General features: G+C 43.6%; 2 protein-coding genes across 3 annotated transcripts in view; both read left to right on the forward strand.

The window, feature by feature from the left end:
* LOC133125054 (transmembrane protein 179B-like) overlaps positions 1-3,402 on the forward strand; it is a 3,776-nt gene extending 374 nt beyond the window's left edge. Inside the window, exons 2-5 of one of the 2 annotated variants that reach the window (XM_061236752.1) lie at positions 1,326-1,516; positions 1,880-2,014; positions 2,206-2,284; positions 2,703-3,402. In XM_061236752.1, the coding sequence (XP_061092736.1) occupies positions 1,326-1,516; positions 1,880-2,014; positions 2,206-2,284; positions 2,703-2,861 (564 nt within the window). In that variant the 3' untranslated portion in view covers positions 2,862-3,402. The remainder of the gene's footprint in view (positions 1-1,325; positions 1,517-1,879; positions 2,015-2,205; positions 2,285-2,702) is intronic. The other variant, XM_061236753.1, reaches the window with a different exon arrangement.
* A 1,579-nt stretch (positions 3,403-4,981) lies between these two features.
* On the forward strand, positions 4,982-19,427 carry LOC133125055 (transmembrane protein 179B-like). The gene is made up of 5 exons (XM_061236754.1): positions 4,982-5,400; positions 7,727-7,917; positions 9,759-9,893; positions 10,083-10,161; positions 19,219-19,427. The coding sequence occupies exons 1-5, from the start codon at positions 5,305-5,307 to the stop codon at positions 19,375-19,377; spliced, it is 660 nt and encodes a 219-aa protein (XP_061092738.1). The 5' UTR covers positions 4,982-5,304; the 3' UTR covers positions 19,378-19,427.
* The last annotated feature ends 1,912 nt before the right edge of the window (positions 19,428-21,339 follow it).

A 21,339-nucleotide genomic window follows, 5' to 3' on the forward strand; every position in this document is an offset into this window, starting at 1 on the left:
GCCTTTTCAGGTTAAGTGCAGATGAGATGAGCACAGAGGGGTTCTGAAACAGAAGTGGAGGTGGCATTTCCTTATTTTAGCGTAAATGGTTGAATTATAAAAGCAACGCTATTCGACTCATTTTTCAAAGTTTCATTTTGGCCTACAGCTGTCAGTGTTTGTAGGCTATTCTCCCAAACTTTCACGAATCCTGCGAGAAGGGGAAAGTAGCAAGGTAGCCTGGCTGCCGAAACTTCGTAGAACTTACCGGAGTCATATGACCACAATCACTCAAGTCCGGAAATACTTGCCTTGTGTTCTGTATTTTTGTAATGTGATGTTAGAAATATGAGAAATATAGGCTAAGTACAGCATTTATCAACGGTCAACCGTCTAAAGAGGCCATGGAACAGAAATGACAAAAACAACGAAAGTATGACTAAAGCACATAGTACAGAATTGAGCATCAACGTGACCTGGGGGAAACAACCCACGCCGAAGAAGAAAGCGACTGTGCGATCCTTGTTTGTGTCATGCGACCGTCCTTGGCGGTTCAATGTGTCCAATTAACTGCGTGTTATTAGAGTCAGATGAGGCGGAGCAACGTCCTTTTTTGTAAATTATATGTGCAGGCATGTTAATGTGAATAATACGTTGATAAGACTTGATAAGAGGCTAATGTCAATTTTGTGAGCACAAATTATTTGATTAACTTGGGAATTTCAGATCTCTCTATTGGCAGCGAAACGGGATCTTGCGGAGTAGACTGCAGCATCTTGACCTCACACATAGGATGCGGAAGGAGTGTTTCAATAGGTCCTTTTTGCAAAGAAAACAGAACGTCTTGTGGACCTATTCAGTTTCAGTCACAGTTTCTAAAGAATTTACAGTGCAGTCTGTAAGTATTTGGACAGTGGTACAATTTATTTTAATTGTGTTGTTGTGCCAATGACAGTCAAAGAAGCCATTGTGAGGCTGAGAAATAAAAATGTTTTAAAAGTCTGAAATACATAGAGCCAAAATTATACCACTGTCCAAATACTTACGGACTGTACTGTAGATTATAGCCTATTGAGATTGTGACAGAAAATGTATTGTGTGTACTTTTGCAGAGGGAAGCAGTGTTACCCAACGTTGTATGTTGTAACACTCAACGTTGTTGAGAACTTTGTTGGGTAACACTGAACAAGAACATCAGGCACTGTTAAAACACTGTAGCCCATTAATTTACAAATTTGGTCAGTATGATTATATGTTTGCAAGTGTGAAAGTTCAACAAATTGATGGTTTCTTCTCAGAAAAGAGTCTGTATGAGAAGGCCATGACTTGCCCATGTTGCATTGCAGGGGGAGTTTGCTGGGAAGTGCATTCTGTACGGCACTGCCCGTATGAATGGAACAAACCTTACCATAGAAAGCCCCAGCTCCCAGTCCCTCTGCTACTTTGTGTCGGCCATCTCCGTGTGCGTAGCTGTATACTGCTTCTCCCTCACACTGTACTGGGTCTACACCAGCTGTGTGGACCAAGAAGCCCAAAGGTGAGAGGTGGAGCATTTTCACCAGGGTTTGAAAATCTTTTCAGCAACTCCTTCAGGTTTAACCTAAATATCAATAGAAATTCAGGAGGAAATGTCAGGTTTTTGAGCGGTGAAAAGCTCTCCCAATGTGTCTTCAGTTTGGCAGCTGTCTTCACACTTGAGAATTAAACAGCCTGTATACATTGTTTGGACCACACTCTCATAATAAAAATGTATATATTCTTTGTGGATGTGTTCAGTAGGTTGAGTTGTGTTCCAGTTTGAATATCTACTTGATAACTTAAGATAACTGGTTTGTATTTGACCGATCACAGGGTCTAAGTATGTATGCGTTGACAGACTTTGATAAACTGTTTCTCTCAGGGGACGACTTTGGATGAACGTGACACTTGTGATTTGTGGGGTCTTCTTATTCTTCCTGTTGGTGACTGGGTGTGTCCTAAGGATTGGTAGGAATCGCCTCTGCGAGTCTATAGTCAGCCTACAAGGTATAAACAGGTGAGCAACAGGGTAATTATTCTCACTTGTGTGTCTGTGACTGTTTTGAATGTCTCAGCAGGAGAGCAGCAAGGGGGCTCAGCCACCATTGAAGTCAGTCTCCAGCAGGTTCTTGGGGTTTGATCAGTACATGAGCAGTTACAGACTGCATCAGTGTATGACCATCTGAGAACCTCTGTGTTGTGTTTAAGGTGTGAGGAGGCACAGGACAAGCCTTGGTCCGCCCCGTATGTAGGGACGCGATTCTTCTCCAATCTGCATGGTGCAGAGGTCAGTGCTGATCCACAAAGCTCATACCACACAATGAATGCCAACTTCAGATGCAACCAACTATTCAGTTATCATGGATGGAACAACATGACTATGGACTGAATTATATTATAGTGTTATATTGTAACTGCATGGTTATAAGAGTGATTATCTGCACCTTTGACTCCAGGACTACAACTCTGAACAAACAAAAGATTACCTAGAATTGTGCTGAATATACAGTACTTAAGCATTTACATTTACAGTTTCCACTACAGTACTTCTCTCTGTTCCAGACTCTTACTCATGTCTCTCAGTACATGACATTACTTTGCATGTCATTTAGCGGATGCTTTTATCCAAAGTAATGTACACAAAAGTGCATAGGAAGATGATATTACTCTCTCATGCCATATGTATTTGTGTAATTCTCTGTCAGACATCAGTGTGGGTGAACTTCTTCTTCTGGCTCCTGATCGTCACTACAGTGGTTATCCAGAGGCGTCGGGGGTCAGAGTTCACGGCCAGGGGAGAGGACCCCAGCGCAAGCCCCTCTGAGACCGAACCCTTCTTCCCCAGCCGCACCAGGCCCCAATGACCTGCCATGGCCCCATGTTCTCTGGCCTGACCCCACCTATACACCCTGAAAGTCCTCCAGCCTGTTTCAGAAACTGGCTCGGAGCTCTGGTTGTATTGGCTCATTTCCTTGGTGATGAATTAATTGCTTGTCTAACCTGTTTAAACCAGTTAACTCAAACTTCAGTGGCACTGCACACTGCATGTTTCTCTGATTGGATGATACTTTTTTTCCACAAAAGTAACAGGTCCTGCTTACTCCAGATCCATTTTTCGTAAATGAAACCATTTACTTTTTTATCATGTTAAATCGATGTTTTTTTACACGTAAATCATCAGTCGACAGATTTGGGTGTCCTTTCCTCCGTGGATCCGTTTAAAAAGGTGGAGGGGCAGTACAAGTAATTGCCACCAGATGGCTCCCACCCACAAAGCAAGTGAAATCAAACCGCCTGACAAAAACACGGGTCTCGATCAGACATTCCGTACAAAAAGTGTACATTACATATCAAGGAACTGTTTAAACCCATCAATAAAGACCAATTTCATGTATGTTCAGCGAACCTTGTGTGTGGCCAAGTTGGTTTCACCACTACACCCCTGTTAGAATCCGTATTTTCACTATTTACATGAAAATGACGTACAGTGCATCCGGAAAGTATTCACAGCGCTTCACTTTTCCCACATTTTGTTATGTTACAGCCTTATTCCAAAATGGAATAAATTCATTTTTTTCCTCAAAATTCTACACACAACACCCCATAATGACAACATGAAAGAAGTTTTTTTGAAATTTTTGCACATTTATAAAAAATAAAAAATAACGAAATCGCATGTACATAAGTATTCACAGCCTTTGCCATGAAGCTCAAAATTGAGCTCAGGTGCATCCTGTTTCCACTGATCAACCTTGAGATGTTTCTACAGCTTAATTGGATTCCACCTGTGGTAAATTCAGTTGATTGGACATGAATTGGAAAGGCACACACCTGTCTAGATAAGGTCCCACAGTTGACAGTGCATGTTGGAGCACAAACCAAGCATGAACCACCAGGACTCTTCCTAGAGCTGGCCGCCCGTCTAAACTGAGCAATCGGGGGAGAAGGGTCTTAGTCAGGGAGGTGACCAAGAACCCGAAGGTCACTCTGTCAGAGCTCCAGCGTTCCTCTGTGGAGAGAGGAGAACCTTCCAGAAGGACAACCATCTCTGCAGCAATCCACCAATCAGGTCTGTATGGTAGAGTGGTCAGACGGAAGCCACTCCTTAGTAAAGGCACATGGCAGCCCGTCTGGAGTTTGCCAAAAGGCACCTGAAGGACTCTCAGACCATGAGAAACAAAATTCTCTGGTCTGATGAGACAAAGATTGAACTCTTCGGCATGAATGCCAGGCGTCATGTTTGGAGGAAAACAGGCACCGCTCATCACCTGGCCAATACCATCCCTACAGTGAAGCATGGTGGTGGCAGCATCATGCTGTGGGGATGTTTTTCAGCAGCAGGAACTGGGAGACTAGTCAGGATTGAGGGAAAGATGAATGCAGCAATGTGCAGAGACATCCTGGATGAAAACCTGCTCCAGAGTGCTCTTGACCTCAGACTGGGGCAATGGTTCCTCTTTCAGCAGGACAACGACCCTAAACACACAGTCAAGATATCAAAGGAGTGGCTTCAGGACAACTCTGTGAATGTCCTTGAGTGGCCCAGCCAGAGCCTAGACTTGAAACCGATTGAACATCTTTGGAGAGATCTGAAAATGGCTGTGCACCGATGCTCCCCATCCAACCTGATGGAGCTTGAGAGGTGCTGCAAAGAGGAATGGGCGAAACTGCCCAAAGATAGGTGTGCCAAGCTTGTGGCATCATATTCAAAAAGACTTGAAGCTGTAATTGCTGCCAAAGGTGCATCAATAAAGTATTGAGCAAAGGCTGTGAATGCTTATGTACATGTGATTTCTTAGTTTTTTTTATTTTTAATGTGTAAAAATTTCAAAACTTCTTTCATGTTGTCATTATGGGGTGTTGTGTGTATACTTGAGGAAAAAAATGAATTTATTCCATTTTGGAATAAGGCTGTAACATGACAAAATGTGGGAAAAGTGAAGCGCTGTGAATACTTTCCGGATGCACTGTATCCTACCAACTAGATTCTGATGATTTTTTTTTTCATGAATTTACACGACTAAAACAAGTGGGCAATGTGCTTTTCTTAAATTAAGGAAGGCACTGGGGATGTCTCGGTGGCGCAGCCTGTAGAGCACTGACCGCATGCTCATTCGAATCCAACCGTCCGACATTTGTCGCATGTGTTCCCCTCTCTCTCGCTCCCATTCTTCCTGTCTCTCTATACTATATACTGTCCAATAAAAAAAATAAATAAATAAATAAAAAGGCACTGACTACTAGGGCGTCCACCGTAATGACGGATGTAGAGAGTACGCATGACGAGGACTGGTTAGTGAGGCTGCGATGGCGCTCAATTGTTTGCTTGTGGTGGAGCTCCTGCTGTACGTGGTATGTTTTTTCTGCGGAATCGTTACTGCAGCATCGGTAGCAATAACTCAGGTAAATTGACGAAAACACGCGTCGTTGCTCTCCACTAGCTTTAATTTGCACTCTGCGACAATCTTGCGTAGCATGTCGTTCCGCGTTGATTCTCACTCAACTGCCAATATGTTGTCATTTTAAAATACAAAGTTCAGACAAAGTTTTGCATTCATAGCGGACATGCTTAGTAATCTGTCTTGGCCCTAAAGACATCCCGTTCTGCTTCGTGTACGTTTGACTTTTGAATTTTGCTTTGTCGGGTTAAGTGCAGATGAGAGAAGCACAGAGGGGTTCTGATACAGAAGTGGAGGTATCATTTCCTGATTTTAGAATAAATGGTTGAATTATAAAATCAACGCTATTCGACACATTTTCCAAAGTTGTCCTGCTTTTCCGACACATGTAATTGTACAGGGGCGGCCTGTAACGTAGTGGTTAAGGTAAAATTTACATTTTACATTTTAGTCATTTGGCAGACGCTTTTAATCCAAAGCGACTTACAAGTGCATAGGTTCTACCACAAGTCAAAGCATCACATCCAGAACTAGGAAAATACACCTGGACTGCTGTTCTAAACATAGTCGTCATCATAAGTGCAATTTTTTTTTTTTTTTTTTTTTTTTTGGGGGGGGTTAGACAGGGATAGGGGTATCAGAAGGGGGGGGCGGGGTAAATCAGGAGGGAGGACTAAGGTAGAGTTTGAAGAGGTGTGTTTTGAGTCTGCGTCGAAATAGGGGGAGGGATTCTGCTGTCCTGACAGTGGTAGGCAAGTCATTCCACCACTGAGGAACCAGAACGGAAAACAGGCGTGAACGTGCAGCTCGACCGCCAGGTGCCCGTAGAGAGGGAACCGTAAGGCGACCAGAGCTGGCAGACCGGAGTGGTCTAGCTGGGGAGTAGGGAGTGATCAGGGATTGTATGTAATATGGGGCAGTCCCCTTAGCAGCCTGAAATGCCAACACTAGGGCCTTGAATCGGATGCGTGCGGCAATAGGAAGCCAGTGGAGGCCAATGAGAAGCGGGGACAATGACTGGGACACGCAAGTTCCAATCCCGGTGTAGCCGCTATAAGATCCGCATAGCCGTTGGGCCCTTGAGCCCTTAACCCTGCATTGCTCCAGGGGAGGATTGTCTCCTGCTTAGTCTAATCAACTGTATGTCCGCCAAATGCCAATAATGTAATGTAATGTAATTTATGTTCATGCCATGTTGGCATATCAGCTGTCAGTGTTCGTAGGCTGTTCTCTGAAAAGTCCTGCGAGAAGGGACAGTAGTGAGGTAGCCAGGTTGCCGAAAATTACAGTTTCTGTTTACACCCGGTAGTTTTTCAAAAACTTATTTTTTTTTCTTGTGGTATAGGAGATTTTCGGCTCGAGGTGAAAGTAGTTTCTCCTGTTTAAAATTTTGGCTTCTGGCTTGACGGCAGTTGAACTTCTTAGAAGGAAACGAAAGTGTAACTGATGCACGCATTACGGAATTGAGCGTCCACTTGAACTGGGAGAAAACGAAACCCACGCCGAAGAGGCAAGCGCCTGTGCGTTTTAACTTACGATCCTTTGTTGTGCCATGCGACCGTCCTCGGCGGTTTATTGTGTCCAATTAACTGCGTGTTATTAGAGTCAGATGAGCTGGAATAAATAGTTTGCGCACTTTTTTTCGTCAATTACAGTATATGTGCAGGCATGTCAATGTGAAAAATACGTTGATAAGAGGCTAATGTAAATTTTTGTGAGCACAAAATTATTTGATTAACTTGGGAAATCCCTGTATTGATAGCAAAAAGGGATCTTGCGGAGTAAACCGCAGCATTTTGATCTTATACATGGGATGTGGAAGGAGTGTTTCTTTGCAGAACGTCTTGTGGGCCTATTGAGTTTCAGTCACAGTTTGTAAAGAATGTACAGTGCAGTCCGTAAGACGGTGGTAATTTCTGTTCTTTTGTTTGCATTTCTCAACATGAGGACCAGAGTTGTGCCAATGACAGTCAAAGAAGCCATTGGCATGAGGCTGAGAAATTAGGGGGGGGGAAATAGTCTGAGATATAGGCCAAACAATAGGCTTACCAAAATTAATGTTTCATTTCAAATCTAATGTGCTGGATTACAGAGCAAAAATTGCACCATTGTCCAAATACTTTAGGGAAGCAGATTTTTATCATTTCTGACATTGTTGGGGAACACTGAACGTGAAAACATCAGGCACTGTTAAAACACAGTAGCCCACTACTTTACAAATGTGGTCAGTATGATTATGTGCTTGCAAGTGAAAGTTCTACAAATTGAAGGTTTCTTTTCAGAAAAGAGTCTGTATGAGAAGGCCATGACTTGCCTATGTTGCATTGCAGGGGGAGTTTGCAGGGGAGTGCATTCTGTACGGCACTGTCCGTTTGAATGGAACAAACCTTACCATGGAATTCCCCAGCTCCCAGTCCCTCTGCTACTTTGTGACGACCATCTCCGTGTGCGTAGCTGTATACTGCCTCTCCCTCGCTCTTTACTGCTGCTGCACCTACAGTGTGGCCAAAGATGGCCAAAGGTGAGAGGTGGAGCATTTTCACCAGGGTTTTCCCCTCTTCAGCTTTAACCTAAATGTCAATAGAAATTTGGGATGAGCTTAAACATTTGATGAAATGTCAGGTTTTTGAGCGGTGAAAAGCTCTCCCAATGTGTCATTTCAGTTTGGCTATATTTTTAGTGGCCGCTGTCTTCACACTAGAATTAAACAGCCTGTATGCCTGTATATATTGTTTGGACCACACTCTAATAATACAATATATATATATATATATATATATATACTTTGTGTATGTGTTCAGTAGGTTCAGTTGTGTTCCAGTTTGAATATCTACCTACAAAATAATAGCAGTGTGTTTAAAAACGTGACTAAAGCTCAAAATCCTTATAATAGTTTTTATTTCGATGCATTGGGAACACTGCACATTATATCCTCAAAACATGAAGAAATGTGTCTTTAATTACTTTACAGGAAATGAAGAAAAATGAATATTGGGCCTTTAAAAAAAATAGCAGTGTCTGCATTTTTCTTTACAAACTCAAATATTTACTGTATAAACTGAAAAGTCTTCAGGATTTAGCATTCCTGTGAACTACTAAACTAATATTTAGTTGTATAACCACGGTTTCTGAGAACTGCTTCACATCTGTGTTGCATGGAATCGACCAACTTCTGGCACCTATGAACAGGTATTTCAGCCCAGGATGATTTGACAACATTCCACAATTCCGCTGCTTTTCTTGGTTTTGCCTCAGAAACAGCATTTTTGATGTCACCCCACAAGTTTTCAATCGGATTAAGCTCCGGGGATTGGGCTGGCCACTCCATAACTTTTATTTTGTTGATCTGGAACCAAGATGCTGCTCGCTTACTGGTGTGTTTGGGGTCATTGTCTTGTTGAAACACCCATTTCAAGGGCATTTCCTCTTCAGCATAAGGCAACATGACCTCTTCAAGTATTTTGATATAGACAAACTGATCCATGATCCCTTGTATGCGATAAATAGGCCTGACACCATAGTAAGAGAAACATCCCCATATCATGATGCTTGCACCACCATGCTTCACTGTCTTCAGAGTGTACTGTGGCTTGAATTCAGTGTTTGGTGGTCGTCTGACAAACTGCCTGCGTCCCTTGGACCCAAAAAGAACAATCTTGCGTTCATCAGTCCACAAAATGTTTCTCCATTTCTCTTTAGGCCAGTTGATGTGTTCTTTGGCAAATTGTATCCTCTTCAGCACGTGTCTTTTTTTTTTTTTTTTAACAGTGGGACTTTGCGGGGGCTTCTTGCCCATAGATTAGCTTCAAACAGGCATCTTCTAATTGTAACTTCAGACTGTCTTTGATCACCCTGGAGCTGATCATTGGCTGAGTCTTTGCCATTCTGGCTATTCTTCGATCCATTCGAATGGTAGTCTTTCGTTTTCTTCCACGTTTCGTTTTCAGAGAGAAATACATGCAAACATGTGCTGGCTTCATCCTTAAATAAGGGCCACCTGATTAACACCTGTTTTTTCACAGATTGAATGACCTCACTAATTGAACTCCACACTGCTATTATTTTGAACAGGCCTCTTTCAATTAATTATTCAATTACACAGACTCAGGAGCATGTGTATCATGAATGTTGGGTCTGTTGGTTTTCTACGACTCTACTACACCTACTGGTAAATTATTTGCCATGTAGTAATATATTTTCTACCAATGTTGGACTGCTATTATTTTGAACACAACTGTACTTGATAACTTTTTTACTACTGGTTAATACTGGTTTGTATTTGACCGATCACAGGGTCTGAGTATGTATGTGTTGACAGGCTTTGATAAAATGAGACATTGTTTGTGTCCCTGTTTCTCCCAGGGGACACATTTCGATGTGCGTGACACTTCTGGTTTCTGGGGTCTTCTCATTATTCCTGTTGGTGACTGGGTGTGTCCTAAGGTTTGGTAGGAATCGCCTCTGCGAGTCTATAATCAGCCTGCCAGGTATAACCAGGTGAGGGACAATTATACTCTGCATTTGTGTGTCTGTGACTGTTTTGAATGTCTCACCAGGAGAGCAACAAGCGGCCTCAGCCACCACTGAAGTCAGTCTCCAGCAGGTTCTTGGGGTTTGATCAGTACATGAGCAGTTACAGACTGCATCAGTGTATGACCATCTGAGAACCTCTGTGTTGTGTTTGAGGTGTGAGGAGGCACAGGACAAGCCTTGGTCCGCCCCGTACGTAGGGACGCGATTCTTCTCCAATCTGCACGGTGCAGAGGTCAGTGCTGATCCACAAAGCTCATACCACACAATGAATGCCAACTTCAGATGCAACCAACTATTCAGTTATCATGGATGGAACAACATGACTATGGACTGAATTATATTATAGTGTTATATTGTAACTGCATGGTTATAAGAGTGATAATCTGCACCTTTGACTCCAGGACTACAACTCTGAACAAACCTAACATTACCTAGAATTGGGATGAATATATACAGTACTTAAGCATTTACATGTTGTTTCCACTTTTTCCAACTGTGGACTCAATCCATTAAAGACCATGTAATTGCAGCGGTGCGCATGTGAAAAATGTATTTGTAGACACTGCTCAGTTGGCTTATTGGTGCATTATGTTTGTAAAATAATACATAGAAATGTAAATGTATAATTAATACTAATTAAATATAATAGGAATTTTAATTACATTTTAAATTTGGCATAACCACACTGACATTATAGTATGTCACACTGACAGACTTGTCAGACATGAACTATTGATTATTTCCACCCCCATTGTCACTGCAGTGTAGTGTTCATGTGTTGCTACTAGTTGATTAATGTTATTTTACATTCAGTTACTTGTGTAGTTGCTTTCCCTAATCTGTTCCCACTACAGCACGTTTCTCTCTCACGACTCTTGCTCATGCCAACCCTCCTGTCATTACATGACATTAATTGCATATCATTTTTCAATTTTCTGTCAGACATCAGTGTGGGTGAACTTCTTCTTCTGGCTGCTGACCTTCACTGCAGTGGTTATCCAGAGCTGTCTGGGGGCCAGTGCGAGCCCCGCTGAGACTGGACCCCTCCTCTCCAGAGGGCCCCGCTCCAGAGGGCCCCGCACCAGAGGGCCCCGGACCAGACGGTCCCACACCAGACGGTCCCACACCAGATGGTTCCAGAATGATTATGATCTTGATGAACCTTTATTTATATAGTTTTTATGAGCAAATGTCTTGTTAATGACACTATAGGATTACATTTTATGTGATGTTTGATATTTGAACTTAACAAAATGCTTAAGGATAAAGCCATTTATTAGGGATTAATTTAACATATTAAGCACCAGAAGCCTCCACATTGCATCAGAAAAAAAATGGGGACATCATCTGGTCGGCTATTTTTTCTCTATTGCCTACTACGTCGTGTCTCAGAAAACTGACAGTAGACACACGTATTAAACATAACGTGTCATTTATTTTTTTCATTAATTGAAAGTGCTGATTTTGTACCATAATGTTCTAGAACATGAAATGTGATCAATTACATAATTGGCCGTTGCATGAACCAGACTATTTCAGTTTAGGATGGGCCATTCCACTCCGGCGGAAGAGGAGGTTCTGAAGTCTTGCGAGTAAATTACACTTCCCCATAGCCTCTCTCAATCCACGCTACTAAAATGAATTCAAAAGTCAAAGTTCTGAGCCAAATTGAACAGGTCCCACAATCCTAATCTGTGGACTGAATCCCCTTTCAGGATGGTTTCTGTTTAAAATATTGGGTAATGAATTATCCCCGGGTGTGTAGACTTCTCGAAGAAGTAAATGACACAAGGTTTTAAGGCTTTAATTTATGTGATCATGAGGTTAATATGAACCCCAGCAGGCTCTGTACCCTCTGGTACATTCCATTTCCATTTCCCTGGTCCCTGGTCTACTTTTAAAGCTGCTTATGTGAAACAGACCTCTGGTTATCAAATACAAATTATGCGGTTGATATAGTCTCATCACATGTTAGTAGGCTGTTGACTCGTGTTGACTCACCGTCTACCTGTGTTTATAGTCCTTAAATTCAAGTTTCAAAATATACAGTTGATGACCTGACACTCTGTACCAAAACATTGTATGACTGTACAATAATTCAGGTTCATTGGTTGTAATTGCCACAGCCAATGACGTTTCAACATCAGCGCATTTACAGAGAAGAGGGAGGGATAAACAGTGTTGTGGTTTGAAGGTGTTTGTTGCTGCTATTCCTCTCTTGACCAACAGAATTCCAAAATTACCTACTGTACCCTTAACTGCTGAGCCTAGATTAGCACTGTGTGCAGCATTTGTATGCAAAAGTCCTGCCCCTGAATCAGATAGCCAATGTGCACTCCAGGCTGCCCAAGAGTCAGCTATTGTCCAACATTCACCCTCCCACTAAAGCGCTCTCTTGTGATGCAACATGAAATTTTTTTTTTTTTTTTTTTTTTTTTTCATGTCCAGGAAAGCAGTATTTCATAGTATCTGTACTAATGGGACAGTTATTTTTCCTCTGGCTGCAGTAAAGGTGTTGGTGTAGCAGTTGAAGGTTTTCTGGTGGCTGCTGGCTCTTTGGTAGAAATGCACTTAGTCAGCTTTAATCCCTGAAGATCACTGAACTACAGAAGCGTTCATGTGGATCTTTGCTTGTCTCTGCTCCCCCTGCTGTTGGTTTTTATGTATAGTATCATGTCAAACCCCACAACCTACTTAACAGATTTTCTATGTTTTCTTTTCACCTACAATTCATTATTATTACTATTTTGTGTTAAAGTAGTCAAGATTTTAATCCCAGACTTTATACAGTGTGACATGTTTTAAATAGGTTATTCATTTCCAAATAACTGCGATGGACTGGCGACCCGTCCAGGGTGTATTCCTGCCTTTCGCCCAATGTATGCTGGGATAGGCTCCAGCCCCCCTGCGACCCTGTTCAGGATAAGCGGGTTCAGATAATGGATGGATGGATGGATTTCCAAATAAACTCTGTTCCAGTTTACTGAGAAGGCTTTTTAAAAAAAAATATGTATAGGTTTTTATATCTTTTTTTTTTTTTTTTTACCAGAGCCAAGGTGAAATGCAAAGTATATTGCTGTATGTTGAGGGTGCATGTAGGCTATATGTATCCTCCTGTTCAACTGATTGAAATTTCTAGTGTTGCTTTTTCAAAGATGCACTGCAAAGTTAAATATGTGACTTGCTGCCTTTGGAGGGATGGAACATTCAAGCCATATTCTTCAGGTTACTAGCATTTTGGAGTTCATTATTGGTTGTTCCAGAAAGGGTGGCTTCCTCTGGGATGGGACCACCAGGTGGGGGGTGTGTATTAAATTTTGAATATGTAGAGATGTTCATGGTTCAACTTGGATTTCAAGCTGTAGATACAACCTGGTGGCAATCAAGCTAGTAGCTTTCAAATAACATCAGCCTTCGCCATTGTTTTTCATTTATTTCCACTGCATTCATCCCCCCTGCATATAAAGGGGTTTCCTTCATTAGACGTTATACCTATTGCAATTCCTATTACAAAACCATGCCAAGATACTGGTGAAAGACAAAATCTTATTTTTGTATATAGGTGTCTACATGTGTATATGAGTGTGCATGTGTGTGTCCATCTTTACATTTGAGAGTAAAGTGTGTTTTGACCAATGTATGCCAATAAAAATCTCTTTTTCGGAACTTCCTGCATTTGAGAGTGATACTACCTTCTGATAGTCTATCACAAATGTTTTGGTTCTGAAATTTATTTGACAGTGATTAAGTGCAACTGTCAGTATTTTCTTTGTAATGTGAAATCATCAACTACGTAATGTGGAGGATTATGAAGAGTTCCCGCTGAAAAAAACTGCTCAAGCTAGGTTTTGAAACAGCTGGGAGCTGGTTGGCCAGCTCCATACTCAACATGGCGTGACCAGCTGAAGTTAAGTATTGAAACAACTGGTAGCTGGTCATTTCAAGCTGGTCATTGCTGGATTCTACAGCAGGAGTGATACATATTTTAGAGGTACTACACCATCTCTGGTTTTTCTCTGTCCATGCGGTCTTCCGTGGCCACACAGAATTGGAAATGATTGAACTGAAAGCCTCAACCTCACGCTCTTGGGTTGGGTTGTGGTTAGAATGGTTTTTGGCAATAAATCAGGGTTTATGGTTCAACACAACTGCATTTCCTCCCATTCATATTCATAAGGAAATGCAAACGGTGACCCTGAAAGTAATGTTTAAAACACTATTCTATTCTAAAACAAATACATTGGCATTGTGTCTCAAGGAACATAATGATTAATGTTAGCTATGAATACAATATTTACCCATTTCATTGCTCGGTTAGGAATTGCTTTGTGAAACCACAACTGGAAATTATGGAAATGTGGTATTGTTATAAACACGGACATCGGAGTTCACAGGAAGTGAGACTGCCTTGCAGGAAGCTGTGCAGCCTCTGCTTTGATAGGGCACAAGTGACATAGGGGAGCACGGGGGAAGGAGGACAAATGGCGTATTAGAAATTACATTTGAATTCTTAAAATTCAGATTTTTATTCTTATTTAAATGTAAAATTGAAAATAGGGAGAGAAAATGAGGATGTGTTTGCCGAATACAAATTTATTCAGCTGTAAATTCCTATGAATGCGACCATAATGTATACTTTCAGTGCAAAAGTGTCTGGCGATTTTGTGAGGAACTATCCAAGTACTTACTTCACCCTCTTCATTTCTCCTCTCTCCTGGTACAAACTTGCACTTCTTTTCCATTCTTCTCTCTGTGTGAGTGTGTGTGCATGAGTGTGTGTGTATTGCTCTCTGTATGAGTGTGTGTGCGTGAGTGTGTGTGTGAGTGTGTGTGTATTGCTCTCTGTATGAGTGTGTGCGTGAGTGTGTGTGTGAGTGTTTGTGCATGAGTGTGTGTGTATTGCTCTCTGTATGAGTGTGTGTGTGAGTGTGTGTGCATGAGTGTGTGTGCATTGCTCTCTGTATGAGTGTGTGTGTGTGTGTGTGAATGTGTGTGCATGAGTGTTTGTGTATTGCTCTGTGTATGAGTGTGTGTGCATGAGTGTGTGTGTGAGTGTGTGTACAGCTCTCTGTATGAGTGTGTGTGAGTGTGTGTGCATGAGTGTGTGTGTGTATGAGTGTGTGTGCATTGCTCTCTGTATGAGTGTGTGTGTGTGTGTGAGTGTGTGTGCATGAGTGTGTGTGTGTGTGTATGAGTGTGTGTGCATGTGTGAGTGTGTGTGTGTGTATGAGTGTGTGTGTGTGTTGCTCTCTCTCTCAGAGCCGTTTGCTCAGCTTGCGGGCCTGTCTCTCTCGGGCCTCGAAGGCAGCCTTGGTGTCGAGCAGCTCTTCCAGCTGCCTGCGCATCCTGGCCATGTCCAGCTGAGTGGCCTGGCACTGCTCCCGCAGACAGCAGCTCTCCTCGCGCAGCTGATTGGCCGCTGCCGCTGCGGCCAGCTGCTCGCTCTGCTGCCGGCACCGCGTCTGCACCTGCGCCGTGTCCACCAGCAGCGCCTCCACACTGCACGCCACCGAGCCCGCCCGGTCTGCAGACATCGTCTGGGTCAGGGGCGGACAGAACGTACAAATCCAGCCATGTTTTTCACCCGCCCATGCACTCACCCAGCCGTTTTCACTCGTTAGTTCTACCGCCTTTGTGCTAATTAGCAAATGCAGATGATTTCAATATAGTACTGAGGAGGACTTTTACTTTTTTAAAGATATTTTTTAGGCCTTTTTTAGCTTTATTGGACAGTATATAGAGACAGGAAGAATGGGGGCGAGAGAGAGGGAAAGACATGCGATAAATTGTCAGACGGTCGGATTCGAACCGTTGACGTCGCGGCTCACAATGACCATGCGGTCAGTGCTCTGCAGGCTGCGCCACCGAGACACCTGACTTTTACTTTTTGAACCTGGATTTTCACCTCTGTTCCACTGAGCAGGATAATTGAGTTAGGTGGATAAGTGCACAGACTTAAACCCAGAATCTAATGGACAAGTAACAAGAGCTGTTCTTTTTATACATAGTCTCCCCATTTTAGGGGACCAAAAGTAATTGGACAGTTCACAGCTTCACAGCTGTTTCTGATTAGTGGGGTGTATTCAATCACTTCCGTAGTGCAGGTATAAGAAGGCTTTCAGCTTCTAGTCTTGATTCTAGACTTTTGACTACTTTTGGAGTCTGTTATTCAAGTTTGTCAACATGAGGACCAATGTGCCAATGACAGTCAAGTAAGCCACTATGATGCACCCGACTAATCAGAAACAGCTGGGAAGCCAACTGTCCAATTACTTTTGGTCCCCAAAGATGGGGAGACTATAAAAAGGGATGTCATTTCTACACGTGTGAAATACCCTCAAATTACACGACAGTCTGCACGTTAACCTCATACTCATCGTTTAATTCCAAATCCAGTGTACCGGAGTACAGAGCCAAAACAACAGAAATGATAGGGATGAGACATTTACACTTCAGAGAACCACAGCTGCACTTCTCGCAGTCATGCACTGTACTGCACGTGCTTTAATGTGAAAAAGATCTCCCTGAACCCCGGACGTGTCATTCTATGGCTGTGGTCCTCCCTGTCTTCCGGCTGTTCCTCCCTGTCTTCCGGCTGTTTTCCGGCATCCTCCAAGAGGGCCCACATCACTCCGCTGCTAAAAAAGCCTACTCTGGATCCCACCATCATCCAGAACTACCGCCCGGTATCTCTTCTTCCTTTCCTTTCTAAAACTATAGAACGAGCCGCTTTTACTCAACTTTCTTCTTTCTTTTCTAACAACAACCTGCTAGACCCCCATCAGTCTGGCTTCAGATCGGGCCACTCGACAGAGACTGCGCTCCTCTCCGTCAGTGAGTCACTCCATGCCGCACGAGCAGTCTCCCTCTCCTCTGTCCTCATTCTTCTAGATCTCTCTGCTGCCTTCGACACTGTGGATCACTCCATCCTCCTGTCTGCCCTGTCAGCAACGGGCATCTGTGGCACAGCCCTGGACTGGATTGAGTCCTACCTCTCTGGTCGCTCCTTCCAGGTTGCCTGGGCTGGTTCGGTATCGACACCTCGGCCCCTCGCCACAGGAGTTCCCCAGGGCTCAGTCCTAGGCCCGCTTCTTTTTTCTCTTTACACTCGCTCCCTTGGCCCTGTGATCACTGCACATGGGCTATCCTACCACTGCTACGCGGACGATACCCAACTCTTCGTCTTGTTCCCGTCGTCTGATACGCAGGTTTCAGCCCGTATCTCTGCTTGCCTGAGGGACATCCAGAGCTGGATGGACAACCACCATCTAAAGCTCAACCCAGGCAAGACTGAAATGATATTCATCCCTGCTAAAACCTCTCTCCATCTGGATCTCTCCATTTCCCTCGGGGATACCACACTCACGCCGTCACCCAGTGCAAGGAACCTCGGCGTGGTGATGGACAGCAGACTGTCCCTCTCCGAGAACATTGCGGCGGTGACCCGGTCTTGCAGGTTCTTCCTATACAACATACAGAGAATCCGCCCCTTTCTCACCCCCTCCTCGACCAAGCTCCTGGTCCAAGCGATGGTTCTGTCCCGCCTGGACTACTGCAATTCCCTCTTGGCTGGCCTCCCAGCGTCCGCCATCAGACCCCTCCAACTCATCCAGAATGCAGCAGCTCGTCTGGTCTTCAACCTTCCCAAATACTCACACTTCACCCCCCTGCTTACTTCCCTCCACTGGCTGCCTGTCATGGCTCGCATCAAATTCAAAACATTGGTGCTAGCCTTCCAAGCAGTTAAAGGGTCTTCCCCAGCTTATCTACAAAAAATCATCAGACCCTACACCCCTGCCAGACCTCTTCGTTCAGCCTCCACAGGCCGCTTGGCACCTCCCCCTCTCCGAACCTCCACCTCACGCTCACGACTACTGTCTGTTCTGGCTCCACGGTGGTGGAACAAACTCCCCGTTGAGGTCAGAACTGTAGAATCTCTCCCCACCTTCAAGCGCAAGCTGAAGACACACCTCTTCAAGCAGCACCTCTCCCCATCCCTCCCTACCTCCCTGTGAACCTTAATTGTTGTCTCTGTGACTTGCTTTGTGTATCGGTATTTTTAGGCTAGGTAAGCAGTGTTTGGATAGTTAACTTTGGTCACTTTTGCTCTGTTTGGCCCTCGTCCTTATCTTTGTTGTACAGGTAGCAGTTGAAATTGTACTTCCCTCTAGGGTCTTTCAGCGAACTTATCCCTGGTTATGGGTATGCACTTTGTTGTACGTCGCTCTGGATAAGAGTGTCTGCCAAATGCCAATAATGTAACGTAATGTAATGGTTAATGCTCACGTTTAATCAGAAAAACGTGAGGGCTTCACATATATTCTCAAAATACTCTTATAATATTCTTATAATATCAGAATTTTCAGCAGACGCTTGGATGGCTTATGTGATCACAACCTATCTGGGTATTAGTGGACTGCACAACCTACAGTCCAGTAGATTACAGAACAGAGCACAAATAACCAGGGAAAATGTGTGGCCACAGCGCGGCACACAGCAGCCCGGCTACAGCACTTATTCTTCCTGTTGGTGACTCGGTGTGTCCTAAGGATTGGTAGGAATCGCCTCTGCGAGTCTATAGTCAGCCTACAAGGTATAAACAGGTGAGCAACAGGGTAATTATTCTCACTTGTGTGCCTGTGACCGTTTTAATTGTCTTACCAGGAGAGCAGCAAGGGGGCTCAGCCACCATTGAAGTCAGTCTCCAGCAGGTTCTTGGGGTTTGATCAGTACATGAGCAGTTACAGACTGCATCAGTGTATGACCATCTGAGAACCTCTGTGTTGTGTTTAAGGTGTGAGGAGGCACAGGACAAGCCTTGGTCCGCCCCGTACGTAGGGACGCGATTCTTCTCCAATCTGCATGGTGCAGAGGTCAGTGCTGATCCACAAAGTTCATACCACACAATGAATGCCAACTTCAGATGCAACCAACTATTCAGTTATCATGGATGGAACAACATGACTATGGACTGAATTATATTATAGTGTTATATTGTAACTGCATGGTTATAAGAGTGATAAACTGCACCTTTGACTCCAGGACTACAACTCTGAACAAACAAAAGATTACCTAGAATTGTGCTGAATATACAGTACTTAAGCATTTACATGTTGTTTCCACTACAGTACTTCTCTCTGTTCCAGACTCTTACTCATGTCTCTCAGTACATGACATTACTTTGCATGTCATTTAGCGGATGCTTTTATCCAAAGCAACGTACACAAAAGTGCATATGAAGATCCTATTACTCTCTCATGCCATATGTATTTGTGTAATTCTCTGTCAGACATCAGTGTGGGTGAACTTCTTCTTCTGGCTCCTGATCGTCACTACAGTGGTTATCCAGAGGCGTCGGGGGTCAGAGTTCACGGCCAGGGGAGAGGACCCCAGCGCAAGCCCCTCTGAGACCGAACCCTTCTTCCCCGGCCGCACCAGGCCCCAATGACCCGCCATGGCCCCATGTTCTCTGGCCTGACCCCACCTATACACCCTGAAAGTCCTCCAGCCTGTTTCAGAAACTGGCTTGGAGCTCTGGTTCTCTTGGCTCATTTCCTTGGTGATAAATTCATTGCTTGTCTAGCCTATTTAAACCAGTTAAGTCAAACTTCAGTGGCACTGCACACTGCATGTTTCTCTGATTGGATGATACTTTTTCCCACAAAAGTAACAGATCCTGCTTACTCAATCAATTTTTCATAAATGAAACTATTTACTTTTTTATCATGGTAAATCGATGTTTTTTTACACATGAATCATCAGTCGACAGATTTGGGTGTCCTCTTCCTCCGTGGATCCGTTTAAAAAGGTGGAGGGGCAGTACAAGTAATTGCCACCAGATGGCTCCCACCCACAAAGCAAGTGAAATCAAACCGCCTGACAAAAACACGGGTCTCGATCAGACATTCCGTACAAAAAGTGTACATTGCATATCAAGGAACTGTTTGAACCCATCAATAAAGACCAATTTCATTTATGTACAGTGAACCTTGTGTGTGGCCAAGTTGGTTTCACTGCTACACCCCAGTTAGAATCCGTATTTTCACTATTTACATGAAAATATGACGTACAGTGCATCCGGAAAGTATTCACAGTGCTTCACTTTTCCCACATTTTGTTATGTTACAGCCTTATTCCAAAATGGAATAAATTCATTTTTTTCCTCAAAATTCTACACACAACACCCCATAATGACAACATGAAAGAAGTTTTTTTGAAATTTTTGCACATTTATTAAAAATAAAAAACTATGAAATCACATGTACATAAGTATTCACAGCCTTTGCCATGAAGCTCAAAATTGAGCTCAGGTGCATCCTGTTTCCACTGATCAACCTTGAGATGTTTCTACAGCTTAATTGGAGTCCACCTGTGGTAAATTCAGTTGATTGGACATGATTTGGAAAGGCACACACCTGTCTAGATAAGGTCCCACAGTTGACTGTGCATGTCGGAGCACAAACCAAGCATGAAGTGGCACAGTGGCCTCCATCATCCGTAAATGGAAGAAGTTCGGAACCACCAGGACTCTTCCTAGAGCTGGCCGCCCATCTAAACTGAGCAATCGGGGGAGAAGGGCCTTAGTCAGGCAGGTGACCAAGAACCCGAAGGTCACTCTGTCAGAGCTCCAGCGTTCCTCTGTGGAGAGAGGAGAACCTTCCAGAAGGACAACCATCTCTGCAGCAATCCACCAATCAGGCCTGTATGGTAGAGTGGCCAGACGGAAGCCACTCCTTAGTAAAGGCACATGGCAGCCCGCCTGGAGTTTGCCAAAAGGCTCCAGAGTGCTCTTGACCTCAGACTGGGGCAATGATTCCTCTTTCAGCAGGACAACGACCCTAAGCACACAGCCAAGATATCAAAGGAGTGGCTTCAGGACAACTCTGTGAATGTCCTTGAGTGGCCCAGCCAGAGCCCAGACTTGAATCCGATTGAACATCTCTGGAGAGAATGGCTGTGCACCGATGCTCCCCATCCAACCTGATGGAGCTTGAGAGGTGCTGCAAAGAGGAATGGGCGAAACTGCCCAAAGATAGGTGTGCCAAGCTTGTGGCATCATATTCAAAAAGACTTGAAGCTGTAATTGCTGCCAAAGGTGCATCAACAAAGTATTGAGCAAAGGCTGTGAATGCTTATGTACATGTGATTTCTTAGTTTTTTTATTTTTAATAAATGTGCAAAAATTTCAAAACTTCTTTCATGTTGTCATTATGGGGTGTTGTGTGCAGAATTTTGAGGGAAAAAATGAATTTATTCCATTTTGGAATAAGGCTGTAACATAACAAAATGTGGGAAAAGTGAAGCGCTGTGAATACTTTCCGGATGCACTGTATCCTACGAACTAGATTCTGATTTTTTTTTTTTCCATGAATTTACACGACTAAAACAAGTGGGCAATGTGCTTTTCTTA

The sequence above is a fragment of the Conger conger genome, chromosome 3 (genome assembly GCF_963514075.1).
Source record: "Conger conger chromosome 3, fConCon1.1, whole genome shotgun sequence".
In the NCBI taxonomy this organism is placed as follows: domain Eukaryota; kingdom Metazoa; phylum Chordata; class Actinopteri; order Anguilliformes; family Congridae; genus Conger; species Conger conger.